Source organism: Ochotona curzoniae, unplaced genomic scaffold, assembly GCF_017591425.1.
Source record: "Ochotona curzoniae isolate NIBS_2020 unplaced genomic scaffold, NIBS_Ocur_1.0 contig_498, whole genome shotgun sequence".
Classification (NCBI taxonomy): domain Eukaryota; kingdom Metazoa; phylum Chordata; class Mammalia; order Lagomorpha; family Ochotonidae; genus Ochotona; species Ochotona curzoniae.
Window position 1 is genome coordinate 96,766 of NW_024466445.1, and position 19,253 is coordinate 116,018.

Consider the following 19,253-nt stretch of genomic DNA (forward strand, 5'->3'; position numbering starts at 1 on the left):
GAGCTTCTTCCAATTCTCCCACATGGGTGCAGGATCCTAAGGCTTTGAGCTTTTCTCTCTTCTCTCTGCTGATTTCCCAGGCCCCTCCTTTAAAGATTCATTTTATTTTTATTGCAAGTCAAATATACAGAGAGGAGATTCACTCCCCAAGTGACTGCAAGGGCCAGTGCTGTACTGATCCAAATCCAGAGCTAAGAATTTCCTTAATGTCTCCCCTGCACATACAGGATTCCACAGCTTTGTGTTGTCCTCAACTGATTTCCCAGGCCATAAGCAGGGCCTGAATGTGAAGTGGGGCTGCCAGGATTAGATCCAGCACCCATATGGCATTCTAACACGTTCAAATCAAGGACTTTAGCTGCTAGACCACCATGCTCTACCCATATGTGGTCACCTTTAAGGATATAGCTGTTGCCATCTGAAGAGACATTTGCAGGCAGTTCTGTTGCTACCACATATAGGAATTAAGTACACCAATGGAAGAACTAAATAAAAATATAAGTAACAGGATACTCCAGGATCAATACGTTTTTGCCAGCATTCAAGTAGTGGGTTCATAATTGGATTTTCTTTTCATTTCCTTTTTTTAAGATTTACTTACTTTTATTTAAAAGGAGAGAAAAGGAGAAACAGGTCTTCCATCCATGGATTTGCTCCTCAAATAGTCACAGCTTAGCTGAGCTGTGCATGTGTTTCCTCTGGGTCATCCACATGAGGACAGGGACCCAAGAACATAGACAGCAGCACATATACTAAAATTAAAACAATAGAGAGAAGATTAGCATGGCCCCCATGCAAGAATGACACACAGGGAGTTGGGGCATCCTGAGAGCTGAATTGGAATTGGAGCGTCTGGAAGACTATCAGGTGCATATATGGGATGCTTGTGCTTGATGGCTGGAGAATCAGCCCAATGAACACCAGCTGTCAATACCTGGATCTTAATTTCATTTCTTTTAAAATTTTATAAACTGTTACTCCAAATCCATAACTGTAAAATCCCTTCAGTGTTCCGGCCAGCAGCGCCAGTAACATGGACACCACGATGGTCTGAGGAATGAAGAACTTACAGGAGACCAGTGATGGTGGAAGTCTCTCTGAAGCATCTTTGAGGCCTTCCTTTATTGCCTCCTCTCTTGACCTCTCACATACTTCTTGTTACTCTTTACCCCATACCCTCATTAGCGCATATTGGATATAGCTGAGACCAGGTGCTTCTAGAGCCAACCCACTCCCTGTAGTGCTTGGCTTAATGAGTGATAGTCAACTCCTTAGCCCACAACACTTCAGACTTAAGAAACCTTTTCAAGTTTTGATCATGGTGCTTTTTCTGGCCTATAAAACATTCCTTTCACTCAGCCACAGCCTGATTTGCCAACAACCTAGTGTCACTGACACATCTCCAACTTCATTGTGGTTAGGTGCACATCACATCCTCTCCTATCTCAGAAAAAACTCAAGGAGACAGGTAGGAATCCTATAATTCACAATCAAATAAGCCAGCATCATGCACTCACTATTGTCACAAACAAGGCATTGGGAAGTTCTATGAGTAACTTAAAGGCTACCGCAAGGTCTATAGTGTCAGTATCCAGTGACTTTGAGCTAAGTGCCAGAATGAAGGTGCCTTATTAAACCTGGGCAAAGAAAAGAAAAATCTGAGTAAGAGGTCAACAGCGATAGGCAGGTATCTGGAAATGTGGAAAACCACCGCAATTTGGCATGGCAGTGCAAAACATGATAAATGTATCATTAAATTCAAGTGTAGGCACTCCAGCATAATCAAGTTATGGGTTTGCAGAGGAAACAATCCATTCTCACGTCCTCATGAGAATTCTTGGTGTCTGGGATGCCTTACCTCATGTTGAAAGGCAGGAAAGTCACTTAGTGGAAGCATGAATCCAGGAGGTTGCATTGTTTCACAGAGTGAAAATCTTGATCCTCCACCTCTTCCCTCACTGCTTCAGGCAGGAACAGGCCATTGAGGAAGGTGGAATATATACATTTCCAGTAATAAAAATTGGTATTTTTTCTCCAACTAAAGAACTACTTTAAGTGTTCTTAATTGCTGCATGTCTTTGGCTACTGTGCAGAGAATAACTGTTTAGTTCTACAATAGATACATTTTTTCCACTCTTTTGTATTTTGTTTGCACACCACCCAAAAGTCTCATTTGCTGTGCTGAATGTGTTCTCTTTGACATTTTACCTATTATGTCACCACACAAGATAATGCTGGCAAACAGGAGAATCCCAATCGCTTTTGCTCTGTAATATTCTTTCTTCTGTGTTCAAGTGGTTTTGAACAGTTTCTAAAGTCATGGTCACAGCTTCTTGAATCTTGTCTTCCCCACGCACAGCATCATCCAGATCACACCCAAGTAGGGTGCTCCAGAACATGCAGATGACCTTTCACATAGATGGGAATCCTAACCAAGAGGATCTAAACAGGAATTGAACAGACACTTGGAGACATGCCATTTACTAACATTGAGGCATTTAGGAAGCCTAAATAAGCCAATAACCAAGATACTGTTGCATCAGTAATAAAGAACCTCTCAAGAACGGTCCAAGGATCAGATAGCTACACTGTCAAGATGTATCACGCTTTTAAGAAAGCATGAATGTTTCTCCAACTAATCAAAACAATTGAAAGGGAGGATCCCTTCCAGACATGTCCTTATGAGTGCCAGAGAAGATACAACAAAAGAGAATCACAGACTTTAGTACAGAGCGAGAGAGATAGTGCAGGACACAAGTGTAGAGTTGAAGAATTCTTTATTGTCCAAACTTGGCCACAGCAACTCCCACAACACTCCAGGAGGTACTGTGCCAAGCAGCAAACTTCAAGGCTTTTCAAGTTCTCATCCTCCAATCAGATTGAGAGTCATGCTGCACAAACAAAGTTTTAGACAGGAAGGGAATTATCAGAGCCCAGACTTTAATTAACCTAACCTGGCACAATAGGAACCTGGAGGGACCCTGCCAGTGTAAGCCACTGGAGCAATCTCTGCACTGTCATCTATTCTGAATGGAGTGAAAGGCAGGAGGGATGGGGTGCCTGTCGATTAACTTGAAAGGTGGAAACGAGGTATGAAAAGACGTAGGAGTGCGGAGTGCAGAAACTCCATTTCCACGCCCTGTCCACTCTATTAACTTGACAAGCGGGTGCGAGCCATCAATAACCACACCCCTTTACAAGACCAATACCCCTGACCTCAATAAAACTGCAAAACTCCTCAATAAAATTCTAATCCAATAGCACATGCAAAAGATCACCCACCCTGACCAAGTGGGATTTTTTCCCAGGGATCCAGGAATGGGTTAACCAAAAGTGCAATGAACATAACATTTTACATGAAGAAAAGAGTAGACAAGCCAGGAAGGAAACCAGTGCCCCTTCGGGATCTAAAGCCTGCAAGGTAAGGAGACAACGTTCTGCACAATCTGTGGTATGTAGTCTGTAATCACAGTGGATGCTTGAAGTGTTCCACTGAATTAAATCACAGAGGCTTCTTTTTCTTGTTTTCATAATGAGGAGCATGGAGAATATGGGTATGGATCCCACCACCTCTCACCTGCTAAGCAAGCACTGCAGCTCCTGAGCTAATTCCCCACCCGCTGAAGCAACTCTCATCTCATTTCACTAAGGGGCAACCCAGCCGCATTTGCACCTTGCAGTCTACTGCTAAAAGCACCCTAGAGCTCAAATAAGCCCTGTATCTTCACCACCGTGGAACTCCCCTGGTCCAACAACAATGGTGAAACAGCCAAGACAACAACCAGTACTGCTCACCTCTGCCAGGAGAAGGGGAGAGAAAGGGTGTGGGGAAAACTGTGGGGCCGTCAGAATGAGACCAATTCTGTCTTTGTGCCTGGGAAGATGCTGGCGAACCTCCCTGCTGCAGTTTCTCCAGATGCAGGAGGGGGTGGCGAGGGTAGGTGAGGGGTTGTGGAAAATAAAAGAGAGAGCGGGGGAAAGCCCACTGTTTTTGCGTGGTTTGGAATGGTGCCCCTCTCGCCCTCTCACATATTAGACATAATGACTACTGCAACAGCTGCTCAGAGAGTGTCTTCACACTCAGAACATCATTTCCAACAATCCCAAGTGTGCCAGAATGTGCAGAAGAGTTTTCACACACACAGGAAACCTGCCCGGGGGATCTGCCTCTCACAATTGCTTCATTTCAACTTTTAAAGTTAAATGTATTTATTTTATTATTTTATGATACGGTTTCATAGGCTCTGGGCATTCTCTTTTCTCCTCCCCAAATTCCCATGCCTCCACTCATTGATACAGTCATTAAAACATGATAGTCTTTCATTAACACTCATAAGTCTGTCATTCTGCTATTTAAGTGTATCCTGATATTGTAGGTATGGACAATGGCAGGGAATCCAGTATCCTGTTCTCAAGATATATAACAGTGTAATTGGGAATCCATGTTTGATTCAGAAGTATAGATGCATACTGCATTGGACCTTCACATTTGGATACAATAGTCTTTATTACACAGTTACTATACATCTTGTTGAATGAAAAGCCATAAAAGAAAAGCAACAGGAAGAAAAAATAGAAATTTGACAACATGAAATTAAATAACATGCTACTGAATGACCAATGAGTGGCTTGAAGCATTGAAAATCAAAAAGTCAAAATCAAAAAATTGATGCTACTGTGTAACCTATGAGTCAGTGAGAAAATTAATAAGAAAAATATTTTTTTATCAAAACTCCTGAGATGTAACACAAACCGTGTTAAAAGGGCTATTGATTTTGTAGTTTTTCTTGAAGGTTGCTTTATATCAGAAACAATATATGATATTTATCCTTTTGGGATTGACCTAATTCACTGAACATAATGGTCTCTAGTTGGGACCATTTGGTTGCAAATAGTCGAAATTCATTCTTTTTACTGGCTGAGTAGGATTCCAAACAGGAATGAATAAAGAAACTACACTGCATCTACTCCATGAATGCAACTGCATTTTAAGTGAGGCTTATGTTCCATAGGGCCCCTGAAGTGAGGTCTGTACTTGATGTCTGTAGAATACCTGGAGACATCTTTCTGGAACTGCCTTGCATGCTGAACTGAGCAGTCCTGTGGATATCTTGCTCTTCATCTCCCAAGTCACTTCCCCTGAGACTTAGTGCCAGAGCCTTCTTCAAATCCTCCCATCATCATCTAACCTTTCTTTGCTGGCATTTGCTTCTAAGACCAATTTCAGATTTGCTTTATGGACTTGATGTTTTTCCAGTTGCACTAATTCTTCCCCAATGCCTTTAAGTGAATGTAACTCTTGGCCCGGGATCATCAGAAAGGGTTGATCACTTTCACCATTGGGCAGCTCACCTCTAACAAACATGGAATAACCTTCCTGGTATAATTAAACCAAAAACATGCAATGTGTGCATCTGATATAAATACTGGACTGACAGAAAAAAAATTCATGTTAAACATGTTTTTTTTAAATTTTCAAACAGTAAGCTGATGTTCTGTATAATCATTTATAAATGCTATTTATTAGACTTATTATGAGCTTCTGATACTCTAAACTATTGGCCAAATTTACTTCTGATACTCTGAACTGTTTCTTCTGTCGTTCTCATCCTCTACTTCATCAAGCTATTGTTCAGTTGAGCATAATTCTACGGGACTAACATGTTCTCCTTCAATATATTAATCAGGCAATGCTGAGAACAAAGGGCACCTTCTTTTTTAAAAATTTATTTTTGCTGATGTTTACATAGTTGACCAGCATGGGAAGGGTGAAGGAACAGTGGAGAGTGGGTGAGACCATTGTTTCCAAATTTTCCCTTTCTTCCTCCTGTATCTGGAACAGCTAAAATTAGGGGAGAAGCGTTATCCAGCCTGCCATCTGTTCCAGCGTCTAGATTTGGAGAATGGCTGCCTGATTTTATCCCAGGGTCCCTGATGTGGTGCTTGCTCCAAGGGCTCCACTCAAGTGGTTTTGATACCTCTGAAATACTGTTGATCTCATTGATCCAAGGATGAGGAAATCCTCCCGAGGTCCATTTGCAGACATTGGGCATCCCAGATCCTGCATTGCCTAGATATTTGCTGTCAATGTATGGCTGGGCTAATCAATTTGTTTCGTTCCTGCACTGTGGTATCAGATGTCTTCTGCAGGACCGAATGGACTTTGTCCCTATTCTACACCAGTAGAAACTGAAGCCTAGGCATAGCATCCCTCTACAATCCCCACAAGGTCCACCTCCAGCCCTGGTTGCTATGCTTGCCAGTATGTGTGGCAGATTATTCCACCTTAGATTTGGAGGATGCATAGACTATAAATTTAAGAATATATAAAATGTGCCCCAGAAATTTCTTTTAAAATGTGGGGTTTTCTTTGTTTGTTTCTTTGTTTTTGTCCTAAACATTTTGGGATTGCTCTCTCTCTCTCTCTCTCTTTCTCTCTCTCTCTCTCTCTTACTTTCTATATGTGTGTCAGCAAACACATGGAGTCTCTTTTTCTGTTATTTTCCTTTTTCTTCAGAGTCAGAATGCCAACTAAACAACAGTCCTAGTTGTATAAGCAAGAATATAAAAGCATTATGCCGATATACCAGAAAGAGAAAGAGAAACTGGAAGGAATCTGTGTTTTCCACTTCCTGGGAGCCCTGAAGAGGCATAGATTGCCTGGTACCAAATTGATTTTTAAAATAAAGTCCATTTGCATGACTTTGATGGATTTAACATTATGATGAATGCGAGGAAAGGCAATCCCTAGAAAGAAATCTTTCATACCTGAAGGATTGTGCAGAAGCAGTTCCTTCAGATTCTCAGTGAGCACTCCAGCATTTAGTTATATGAATACCCCTGCTGATCAGGACAAAGGGACTCAGACTGCAATAACCAACTTCTAGAAGTATTTTAGCATGTAATGTGGTTGATTCCTCTGACAATGTGATCCCTATGTGTAAGGAGAAAATGAAATCTGTCCAATAAAAGAACAGGAAGCAGGTCATGAGAATGAGAGTACTCTGAGTGGCTCTGATCTCTGGGCTGGGATATTTGGCAAACCTGGAGTTCTGGAGGTAGAGGACACGCTTGTGATGTTTGTACAGATAGAGAGCCATGTACACACTGCTCCAGCCCATGAGAGTCTGAAAGGTGAGGTCTCGAAGAGCCATGAGACAGAGGAAGAGCCACCTGATGATTTGTGGAGCTGGCAGCATGTAGCAATAACCAACATACATTCTAACATTAGATCCATTCTTGTTGTTGACTGCTGTGATGTAGTGCCGTAAGTTAGAGCTTATGAGAAAGCTAAAGATCCAGAAGAGGAGGAGGTGGGGAAGAACCTGCCATGCAGTGTGTGGTTTGAACTTTCTCCACAAGGTGTTCCTGGGACTGATGGTGATGGCCTGGACTACACTGAGGAGGCAGGTGGAGCAGATGGAAATGCCCCGTGCCACCCTACTCAGGTAAACCATGATTTTGCAAACAGTCTCACCTAGTAGGAAGTTACTAAAATACACCACTGTGGTTATGTCTCTGATTCCTGTGGTACAAATAATGACAATGTTTGAAATAGCCAATTGAATGAGGATAAGATCTATGGAATTTTTCTCATGACTCAGGACTAGTATACGTACATGTTTCAAAAGCATAATCAAGTTTCCCAAAATTCCAGGCCCTGTGAGAGAAAGGAAGCTCATTTTCTGGATGACGTGACTCTGTGTATCTTCTGATTTCGTGGAATGACCTAGAGAAAACTTGCAGAACACAAGGAAATGAGCATGACAGTTTCAAATCAGTGAATGTGCTTTGGACTTAGTGAGAAGAATAGTATTGCTGCAACATGTCCATAGTTTATTCCTTGTCTATAGCATAAAACTTATCTTTCCTTTGGATTTATTTATTTTTTAAAATGAAGGTATGCAGAGAGAAGGAGAAAGAGAGAGGGAGTCCAGCGTTTCTAACATCTGCAGGTACCCAATGTTTTTGAATCATCTTCTAATGATTTTCCAGTCCATAAACAAGAGGAATCAGAAGTGAAGCAACCAAAGCTAGAACTAATTACCAAATACAATAATGGTGCTGCAGGTGTGGAATCAGCCTGTTGAATCGCCATGCCATCCACAGGCTCTCATCTCTACTTGGTATCTTCTTTTTGTCTTCTTTCTGCTGAAACAAAGACGGTGAGAGCTGCAATTTAAAATTAAAACCCGTATTAGTGCATTATCCTGCCTTTTCACAAAAGCCTTCTGTGTAGCAATTACATCCAAATGTACTAGAAGCTTGTTACAAGACAGATGTGGACTCAGTGACAACAGCCCTTCATCAGGTCTAAATCACGATCCTTAGGTCCTTGCATTTCTCTGCTCACATTCAGCAACTTACGAATCTGGTCTGTGCTAGTATGTGATGGGCATACTTCTTACACCTCCACTAAGTTTTGGGAAACCAACCATGCACAGAAACTGAAATTCTGCATATTCTCACCTATGGGAGTGAAAATTTCATAGCAGAATGTCAAACACACAAGTAATTGCATAGGAGGGAAATGGAAGTCAGTGGACAGAAGGTTGAGACTTAAAAGAACGACTAATTTTGACATTCTATAGCTCAGCAAAATATGCATGATGAACCAGGATTAATGCATGTTTCAGAGCAGCTCTTAGGATTTTAAATATTCCCAACACAGGGAATGACAAACTGGGAGGTATTTAAACACAGCAGTTATCAGGCTCTGATTTTATCATATTTTATTTAGCACTGAAATGTCATGTTCTAGCCTGTGAATTGATGCAACTGATATGTATATACTATTAATAGAATCTAAACTCATGAATCATACATACCTTTAGTATGAATGAAAGCATCTCAGAAGAATTGCACTTGACCGTTTCAAGCAAATGGCCCAGTCACTAACAGAGAGGGAAAGAAAGGCCCCTTTCCCATAGTGGGAGCAGCAAAGCTGAGGCTTATGCGATCTCTACCTCTGTGGAAATCAGAGAAAGGTTTTGTAATGGCTTTGTTTTCTCTGTTTTTTTTTTTTTTTTAATTTCTGTGTACCTTGTCCTTGCTCTCCATCTACTTAAAGAAAACTACCATGTATGACCCTAAAAGTGCAACCTGGCGTCCTCAGTTTCTAACTCGCATCTGTTACCAGACAGTGCTTTATATTACCAAGATTTACTGAGAGAATTAAATGGGTAGATGCATGCAATGCTCATGTCAGTACCCAACATGAAAAAGACTGATTTCCTAAACAGACCTGTCTATGTTTTCTTATTTTAGTTGTCACATTTGATCTATTCTCAATAGTTAGTTACTGAGTCATGTCTTGCGTCTAAAAAATGCCAGAAAACAATCATAAAATGCCACAAAGTACTGAAGGACACCAGAAGGAAGAGACACTAAAATGAAAGAAAAAAAAAAAATCTTAGTTTTGATAGAGAAGGTATACAAGAGCCAGGGCCCTGTGAGAGGAAGAGCTCCCCATCTGGGCTCAGAGTGCACTGCCTGATGCACACTGCCTCTCTCACACCTGAGAGATGCAGCAGCCTCAGACTCAGGGCATCAATGCCTCTGCTGCACACAGTCTCCCTCCAGGGCCACACAAGCAGGTATTGCTGGACACACTGGGCAGCGATAGCCACCCTCTCCCTGGGTACTCACACCTTCCTCTTCCACAGCAGACAGAGAACAGGGGAGCTGAAAACCTACCCACTCCCTACCTGGCCTTGAACAGCCCTACATGAAACAGCTTCCCTTCCAGAGCAAAGGCAGCTACCCCTGAACACACACACACTCAGCCTCACTCACCTGAACAGTCTGCAGGGATGTGGCTGGAACTGTGGCAGAGCAGCACAGCCAGGCCTGTTTATCCTTGCCTGAGTTCCAGCACTCATTGATGCTGTCACTGATGTCAGCATGTCAGTGTGATGAGTTTGGCTCCTTCAGGGTGCTCTGGGTCCCTGGGGCCAGCTCTGCCCTCTCCCTTGCTGAGTCCTTCGTTGTTGAGTCCATAAACACCCTGTTCTTAATTACACTGAATGTGCACTAATGAGCAGAAGGCAGCATGATGATGAGCAGGTCTCAGAGGGTCCAGGTTCCTTGGACTTGACTGTAATCTCATCCTACCTCTGCCAGTCACCACCCAGACTTGTAAGTCAACTTGGAAGAAGTATCTAGAGTCGGAAGTGGTCACTTCCTCAAGTTAGCTTTTTGGCTTATAGTGTTTTTAATATCTGAAAATGTTCATCAGGACCAGCTTTAGGTTGATGAAGTCGTACTACTTACTTTAAATTTTATAATCTCTTTATTTCTCTGCTGATATATATATGGATAAATTTACAAATCATTTACGTTTATTCTGAAAAGAACATTTTCTACTTAAATATGTGTAATATGTAGAATAAATTTAAAATATTATATATAATATGTATATGTATATTCTGTATAATAGTATTTTATATAGTATTTTAATATTTCTGAAAAGAAGATCAGATTTACAGAGAAACAGAGAGAGAGAGAGAAAGATGTTCTATTCACTGATTTACTACTTCAATGACCACAATGACTGGAATTGAACTTTTATCAAGCCACAATCCAAGAGTTTTCTGGGTTGCGTATGTGGGTGCTGCCTCCCACTTCTTTATGCTATCCTCCACTGCTTGCTGTAAGCAGGAATTTGGAAGGGCAGTGGAACAACCAGGACATGGACCAGAACCACTATGGGATCTTGGTATTTACAATGTGAGGTTTTAGCCATTGGAATCATCACACTGTACCCACTACTGATATACGTTAACCATATCCAACCAATCATACATAGAAAATTATGCAGAGAAAATGCTAAAGTGTAGTTACTAAAGTCCTCACTTTGCACACTTTGAGATCCTATATGGGCACCTATTCAGGCCCTTACTGTGCTACTTCTCATCCAGCTCAGTATCTGTGGCCTGGTAAACCAACAGAGGACAGCCCAAAGCCTTGGGGCTTGCACTTGGAAGAATCTCCTGCATGCTGGCTTCAGATTGGCTCAGTTCTGGACCAATGCAGCCATCTGGGGAGTGAACCAGCAGACTGAAGACCTTTTTCTCTGACTCTTCTTTGCTCTGTCCAAATCTGACTTTCCATCTATTTTTCTATCTGGTTACTTCAGATATTTACCAAATAAACTACTCAGGGAAGGATCACTGTCTCAAGTCACTGTCTTAGTTTAACCTCTCAGTCAGTCTTTTAAAGGTGTGCATTTCTCTTTACTAGAACTGTTTTGGTTTTGAGCCTATGTGTTCTAAATTTATCTGATATTCACTTTTTGAATATCCAAAGACATGTTGTATTATGCAACAAGTAAGTTTTTCTAAGTTTACTCGTTTTATGCTGCCCTGTGCTATCTTTGATAAAACTGTTTTTGCATTTTTTCACTTCTTTTTATTACTACTTTATGACACAGTTCCATACTCTCCGAGATTCCCCTTACTTTCTCACTAAATGCCTCCCCTTCTGCAATTTCCCTATGTTTTTTAACACTATAGCTCTTCATAAACAATCATAAGTCCATCATCATAGGAACAAAAAATAACGGACTCTAGCATCTTGATAATATATTGTCAATATATATTTAATCATGTTATTGGGAGTCCGTCTTTGATCTGGAAGTAGAGATGCACATTACATTAGATCCTCACATCTGAATATGATAGTTTCATTACACAGTTACTGTGCATCCCCTTAAATCAAAAGCCACAAAACAAAATCCACAATAGGAAAACAAATAGAAATTTACATTGCCATGAAGGGAAATTACATTCTATTGAATGGCTAATATATCACTGAAGAAATGAAAACCAATAGCATTCTTGAATATAATGTTGCCTCTGTATATGAATCAGTAAAGGATTAAATATAAAGACCCAGTGCAATTGGAACTTCCTAGTGGCTGAAGTCCTTGCCTTGCATATGCTGGGATCCCATGTGGGCACTGGTTTGTATACCAGTGGCCTCATTTCCCATCCAGCCCCTTGTTTGTGGCCTGGGAAAGCAGTCCAGAACAGCCCAAAGCTTTGGGATCCTGCATCAGCCAGGAGGCAGGAGTTTCTTCTTTGTGTCTCATGCTGGTGCAGTTCCAGCCCTTGTGGTCACTTGGGGAGTGAACCAATGGACGGAAGATCATTCTTTCTCTTCTTCTCTCTGTATATCTCTTGATAAAAAATAAATACATCTTTTTAAAAAGTATTAAACATGAAAACACAGTTTTGTATAAATGAAAATAAAAATAGCAAAATCTTTGCGATATAGTTTCCACTGATTGTTGGTGTGTGTCTCCTGTAGGCAACAAATGGATGTGTTTGCTTTTTGACAAAGTCCACTAATCTATGACTTTTATTTGATCAGTTTAAGCAATTTGCACTGCAGGTTAATGTAGATAGGTTGTAATCTGCTCCTGAAATTTGTTCATTGTTTGATGTAGTCTTCTGTTAGTATTTTGTTGGGGGGGCATTCTTCAAAACGTCTTTGGTTTTGGTGGGTACTATTCCTTTTCTCTGTCAAAAGAACAACTTTAATTATCATTTGTAGGGCATGTTTGAAATAGGCATATTCTTTGAGCTTTACTTACTGAAGAAAAATTTTACTTCGTTTTCAAAGGCAAAGGAAAGTGTTTGTCTTTTATTCTGGGCTAACTAGTACTGGTTTTACTAGAGGTCATTTTGGAAGTCTTAATGCTACTGCATTGCCCTACATTCCAGCTTTGAGATGTTTCCTTCTAAAGTATTTGCTAATTTTTAAAAGTAAAACTGCCCCAAGTAGTAATTTTATTCTGTGAACCATTTATTGTATTTAGTGTCAAACAAATGATGTGTGTCACAGGTGTTTTTGAACACTAATGTGAAAGCTAGGTTTACCAACAAAGTTTACAAATTTTGTACAATTTGGATTTTTTGCTGTGTGAATTAATTTTAAAACAATATTTAAAAATGAGAAACTTTTCTTCAACAATCATTTTATACAATTACATAGCCTTATAAAATAATGCACCAAAAAGCATCTATATGTAATCTCTAAATATCTGAACATATAACTATAAAGTTTATTATAATCATCTATAAATACTAATGGGGAAAAGAGTGGGTAGGTAGGAAACCTCACTGAAATGTTGGTTTTGCAATGTAGTTTCTTTGAAGTTGTGTACTCTGTTCTGAAATACCTATGTTTATATCATGCTGACACTTAACCTAGAACAAACTATCAATTCATGCAGATTCAAACTAGTCGCTTACAAAACTGTCTCTGTTTAAGTGAAGAGTTTAAGGATGTAAAGCAAAAATACAGAAATGATGACAGAAAATGGATTTAAAAAGCTCTTATAACCAAAAATAAAAACAAAATCCTATTAAACCCTAAATAAATGTTTAGTGGTTAAGAATTTCCATTTGTATTCCATGTTTTCAAATTCTGTTGTTGAAATTAAAAGTTTTAAAAATGGAAAAACTTGAAAAGTTACATATCTATACAAATACCCATATGGATGTAAGGAAAAATTATAGCATTGGGGTTTAGAATAAATCAAAATAACAGCGACATCACACCTGGGAGTGGACTTGAGTGTGAGTAACTTGCCGAGGGGAGTAGTGTCAACAGCAGACCCATGGCTATGTTCTGATGGGTTACATTCACCTGTTTGAACTGAATCTTTCCCTCTAAATCTTAAATTTTTTCTATGTATTGTTCCTTTGTGAATTGATTCTGTTGAAATCTAGAACACTGAAATGATGAAATGTATTCTCTACAGAGTAGCTCAACAGAAGAAACTTGAAGGCTCTGTGTGCTTTGCCACTCCCAAAGCAGATATACAGAAAATCAGCAGAGATGATTTGAAGTCACTCCAATGATGGTAGGTAAATCTGAAGTGGAAAACTCATGATTTCATCAAGATTTTTAGTGTTCAGCAGATCCAAGTCCTTCTCATAAAATAATAACAAAAAAACTGCACAAGTGAAACAATACCAAATTTTAATCACACAATGCAATATTCGGGTGTTGCTGACGGTGTTGATACACGTAGATTTGGAGATTCAGTGGATAACAGTAGTAGCGGACAGCCTATTATCCACTACATTGATAGTAAATTGGAGAATTATCAAAATTCAGAATCTCAAGCAAACAGACACCAGAAGGCTGATAGTAAAATGCAGTGCTGTTTATATTTCAGCCCTCTATCAGGACTTGGACTGAAACCACTGAATATTGAGTTTACAAAATTTTGCATGAAAAAATGAGCATTTGCACACTTCTTCTCAAACCCAACATACACCAGAGAAATGCCAATAGTTTTATTTGAAAAAAAAAAAAAGATAATAAAAGAAATCCAAGAGATCCAGGGATGAGGAGAAGCTGGGTAGTGCTAAGCTCCAGCTGCTTCTGGGCACATTTTGGACTGGGGACAGGCTAGGCCAGGCTAGGATGCAGGATCCAATGGCCAGTGCCAAGAATAAGAGTGGGCTAAGACAGGCTGGATTTGAGCAACCATCAACACATGCAAGATCCAGGGATAGGATTGGGTCTGGTGGGAAAATGAAGCGAACTCTCCTGCTAGGCTGCAATTTAAATTGGTGAGGTGGAGGGCCAGTGTGGATCAGGCTGCAAGTGTCCGTTAGCCTGTGTGTGAGCTGGGCCCAGGGAAGTGTTACTTTGGGCTAGGCCCCAGCACCAACTGGTACTCACAAGAACAGAGTGGGTGCAGGACAGGCTGGGCTAGGTTGTGGCACTTGCCAGTACCACAAGAGAGCCAGGTCTGAGAGTAGACCAGGCAGGACTGGGATGTAGTACCCACATAGTGAGAGCTGGGAATAAAGGAGGGCCATGTCAGGCTTGGCTGAGCACCCACCAGTTTGTGTGAGATCCATAACTAAGAGCTGTTTAGACAGCTCCCATTGGTGAGTGCAAAACAGAATGAAGGCTAGGGACAGCCCAGAGTATGGGCCAGGTCTAGGGCAGGCTGAGTTGGGCCAGTCTCTAGCACCCTGATGATATGTGCAACAGCCAGGACAGGTTGCAATCCTGACAAGATTGTGCTAAAACACATGAGGATTAGCACTCAGAGATGCTTTAATTGAGTTAGTACTCAGAGCTTGCCAGCATGATCTGGGACTGGAGCAGATAAGATGAAACCAGGCTATAGTACCCACTCACTGTGGGAGATTAATTGTGGATCTCTGCCTGTCTAGCCAATATGGGAGGATATAGGCACATGGCACACTGTGTTCCTGACTAACTGAGGCCCAAACATGGCCTGTTCACTGGACACGCAACAAGAACGATGGGTTGCACTCCAGTTTTTCTTCTCTACTTTGGTGTGACTTTGTAAACAACTCTAGGAAGACACATGTAACATTCATCCTGCTTTTCAGCAGATAATGCGTTTGCCCTGGACACAGCTTCCTGTGCTTCCTGACCTTTAACTTCAATGGAGGGTCCAGAGAGACAGACATATCTGTTAGCCAGTCACAATGTTGTTGTCACCTGGAACTACTGTGAGGACCACCCTTCTGCCTGTCCCCTTCTCCAACATAGGCTTGTGATATCTCTCAAATAAATGGACATTCTTCACCAGTTTTTCTACAGAGTTTCTGCTGATGAACACTGTCATTTCCCCATTTAGTGGTCTCTAGGTCTGCTGGACAGAAGACCCCTGAGAACTTACAAATTATGAGCAAGATGGGCCATTCCAGGCTGGGCCACAGCATCTACCAGTATGTGCAAAATGCCATGCTGGGGGCAAACCTGACAGGAGAGCACTGCTCACTGAATACTATAACCTAGCCTGGCCAAGCCTGACCCCATCCCTGGCTTTTATGTGAACTGCCAGGAGCAGCTTGCTAGGCCACTATTCCCAACGCTGAGCCTGAGAGCTGGGACTTGGGACAGACCAGGTTGGGCAGGGCTGTAACACCCATTAGCCTGAACATGATTTGGGTTTGATGGAGGATTAGCCAAGACTAAGCCAGTGCATCTGCTGGCACATGAAAGAGCCAATATAAGTGTGCACCATCTGGACTTTGCTGCAGCATCCATCAAGACTGAGCGCAAGTCATTTCAGGCTGCAAATCAGTATCCCCTAGTAAGCACAAGATCCAGGGCATGGGATGGGCCTGGTAGAATTATGAGGACTCCTCTGCTAGGCAGCAGCTGTCACTCATGTGCATGGGAGCCAGGGCTAGGGTGGCTGGATTGTGCCCATTGTGCAAGTGTGCCAGGCTGAGAGGTGGATATGACTGAGCTGAGCCATAGCATCCATGGGTGTTTATGACAGCCTGATGGGATGTGAGAGGAGCTGGACTAACATCCTGCCCTAGCAAGCATGTGCAGGAACCAGGGCTAGGGACAGACTGTAGTTTTCACAGGAGACTCCACTGAGGGTGGAACTGACCAGGCAGCTGAATTCATCATTTTGGGCATAGGCTGATGCGGGTGGTGTCAGAATGAACCACACTCTGCTCTGGTTGGCACACACAAGAGCCAGGTTTGGATTCAGCGTAGGCTAGATTTCTCGGCGGACTCCCCAGGTATGACACAGGTCACAAACTGTGGCCATAGGGAATACCGTAAGATATGTAAGCCAACCTTAGAGTGCATCTATCGGGATTGGGCCTCTTCAGCTAATGTGTACAGTGGACAGTGTACGCAGAGGCACACATGGGACATACCAGCCAAATCATCTATGGCAGCAGAAGACAAGTACCTCACTAGAGGATAGAAAGCAGCATGTTGAACAACTTTCATAACCTAGCTTTTGCAGTAGGTGTCTGGGTGTGTGATTGCACTAGGTGGACTTTGGAAAGATTTTCTCAACCTGGAGTGATGAAATAAACAGCAATTCAGAATTTTCAAAACCAAGCAATTAACACACTCAGAACATTTTCTCCTACATTAGGGAATCTATGACATTGAGTCATTTTCTATCCCAAGATGCTGATGTAATTTGGCAGCAAAGTGTAACCCATTCTCATTGCTCCCACATCCTCTGCACAGGAGAGAAAGAAAAAAAATGAAAAATAAAAGATATTTGTTTCATTCAACTTCATGCTTCATAATTGTCCCTACATTAATCACTGGCTGAAAAGGGTATGCATTCTTCTCAAGTATGTAAACAATATAAATAAAGTAAAATAAAAGTCAAATTAAAAATTTTAAATGAAGACACATATGGGAAAAATGTATATGCTGGCCCTGCCCAGCTTGCACCCAGCTCTGTCTTTCATACAAACTAGTAGGTGTGATAGCTCAGCATAGCCCATGCCCCATCCTGGTCCTGAACATGTCAGTGTGATACAGTTTGACCCAACCCTGTACAGCCCATCCCCATAGCACCTTGGAGCCAAGCTATACTCTGCCGACATGTGGAACAGCTTTGCCCAGCATGACCAACACCCAAACATGACTCATGTGCTTACCACTGAGAGCTACAACCCAGCAAGGGAGTTCCACAAGTCCCCACCACCAGCTCCATTCTCAGATTCCGATCTAACAGATGCCAGCACGTATTAGACCCTTACCCAAAATTGTCAGCACCCAGGTTCAGCCTTTGTGTGTGATGCTGGATGTTGTGGCCCATCTGACCTAACACACTATTGTTGGGTATGCTTGTAGATGCTGCAGGCTGGATTAGTTTGGCCTGTTCCCAATCCTAGTTTCCGTGAATGTTGGTGAATTCCATGGTCATACTTAGCTCAGCCCATCACCACCCACAGCTCTTGAGAAAACAAGTGGATACTGCAGGTTATTCCTCATTGGAGCTCACAGGTTATCCTCAGAATCTGCCTGCATGCCCAGTTCTGTCATATGCTGCTTAGTGTCAGAACCCAAACTAATTTGCTACATCCCCTGTTCTGACACATTACAGTGGGTGCTGTGTTCATGTATTACCTGGTATGCACCCTAGCTCTAGCTTTTATGTGAGTGGTAGTCAGCAGTGGTTGATGCAATCTAGTCCAGCTCAGGTATCTCACATGGGTAGTTGCATTGGTTTGACCCTTGGAAAGCCCTGCAGTTTTCCCCTTCGAACCACTTGCTCTCAGCCCCCTTGTTTACTTGCAAGTTTAGTGACATTGTTGGTAGAAGTCTTCCAAATTCATTCCTCACCTGTAAAGTATTCTCTCTGTGGTCTCTCCTCCCTCACATCCCACATCCACTTCCCTGAACAATCCACTTCCTAAGGGCCAATAGGCATATGGGTTCCTACACCCAGTCTTCCAACTGGGTAGCTGTGACCTGAAGATCTACCCTCCCACCAAGGACCCAAGTCCTGCCCACTTCACTAGAACATGTCCCCCCCGTGCATGGGCTGGTAAGGTACAGTACCCGTCCCACCTGCCTGCTCCACAAAGCACATTCATAATTCCTCAAATCTAGTTCAAATAGTATATCATGCCAATGTGCCAGCCTGGGAGATCCCTTCTTCAATCCCCCATCCTGTGCAACATTCAAATATGTGTGTGAATCCCTACACCAATTATGTGGCATAAGCTCTCAGGCCCCTGCAACCCTGTATTAACCCCCATTGTGTAGAATGCTTTAAATATTATTCTCAAGCCCGACATAATGGCTCCACCAGTTAATCTTCAACCACCAGTGCCAGCATCCCACTCTGGCACTGATTTGTGTCCCAGTTATTTCACTACCCATCCAGCTCCTTGCTTACGGTTTGGAAAGCACTGGAGGATGGCCCAGGGCCTTGGTACCTTGCAGCCAGGTAAGAGACATAAGTGAACCTTATGGCTCCTCATTTGAACTGAATTGAATTGAACTGAATTGAATTAGCTCATGTATCATCTTACCATTACTGCTTTTCCATATGATGTAATCCGTGACATTGAAATATTCCCATGCGAGCCACGTGAACATTTTTGAAACTTAATATTATACATAGGGATTTTCTATTATTCCATGGAATGTTAGCTACATTGACTGTCATGTTTTCCTGAATAAAACAATCATTTCATATGTGCATGCATACACATAAAATGCAGAAATACAGGAAAACATTGGAGAAACCCATGGAGCATTGCTCCACATCGGGGAACCTGGGATGACATTGGGTGGCTCTTCCTCAGCCCTGGGTATTGTGGAAATTGGTAAGCCAGGTAAGGCATTTCCCCTTATCTGCACCCTCTCCCAGATACAGGAAAAAGAAAATGTGGAAACAATGGCCTCACTCACTTTCCCCTAATCCTCAACTCTTTGCACTCTAATGAACTACATAAACATCATTAAGAAAA

General features: G+C 41.9%; 1 protein-coding gene and 1 non-coding gene across 2 annotated transcripts in view; one reads left to right on the plus strand and one right to left on the minus strand.

Moving 5' to 3' along the window:
* Positions 1-729: 729 nt before the first annotated feature.
* Positions 730-835, plus strand: LOC121161981. Its single transcript, XR_005884740.1, has one exon. It is a non-coding gene; the product is annotated as a U6 spliceosomal RNA (small nuclear RNA).
* A 5,968-nt stretch (positions 836-6,803) lies between these two features.
* The window catches only part of LOC121161977 (putative vomeronasal receptor-like protein 4), a 40,686-nt gene continuing 28,236 nt past the window's right edge, over positions 6,804-19,253 (minus strand). The window contains exon 3 of the mRNA XM_040988725.1: positions 6,804-7,739. Coding sequence (XP_040844659.1) covers positions 6,804-7,739 — 936 coding nt within the window. The remainder of the gene's footprint in view (positions 7,740-19,253) is intronic.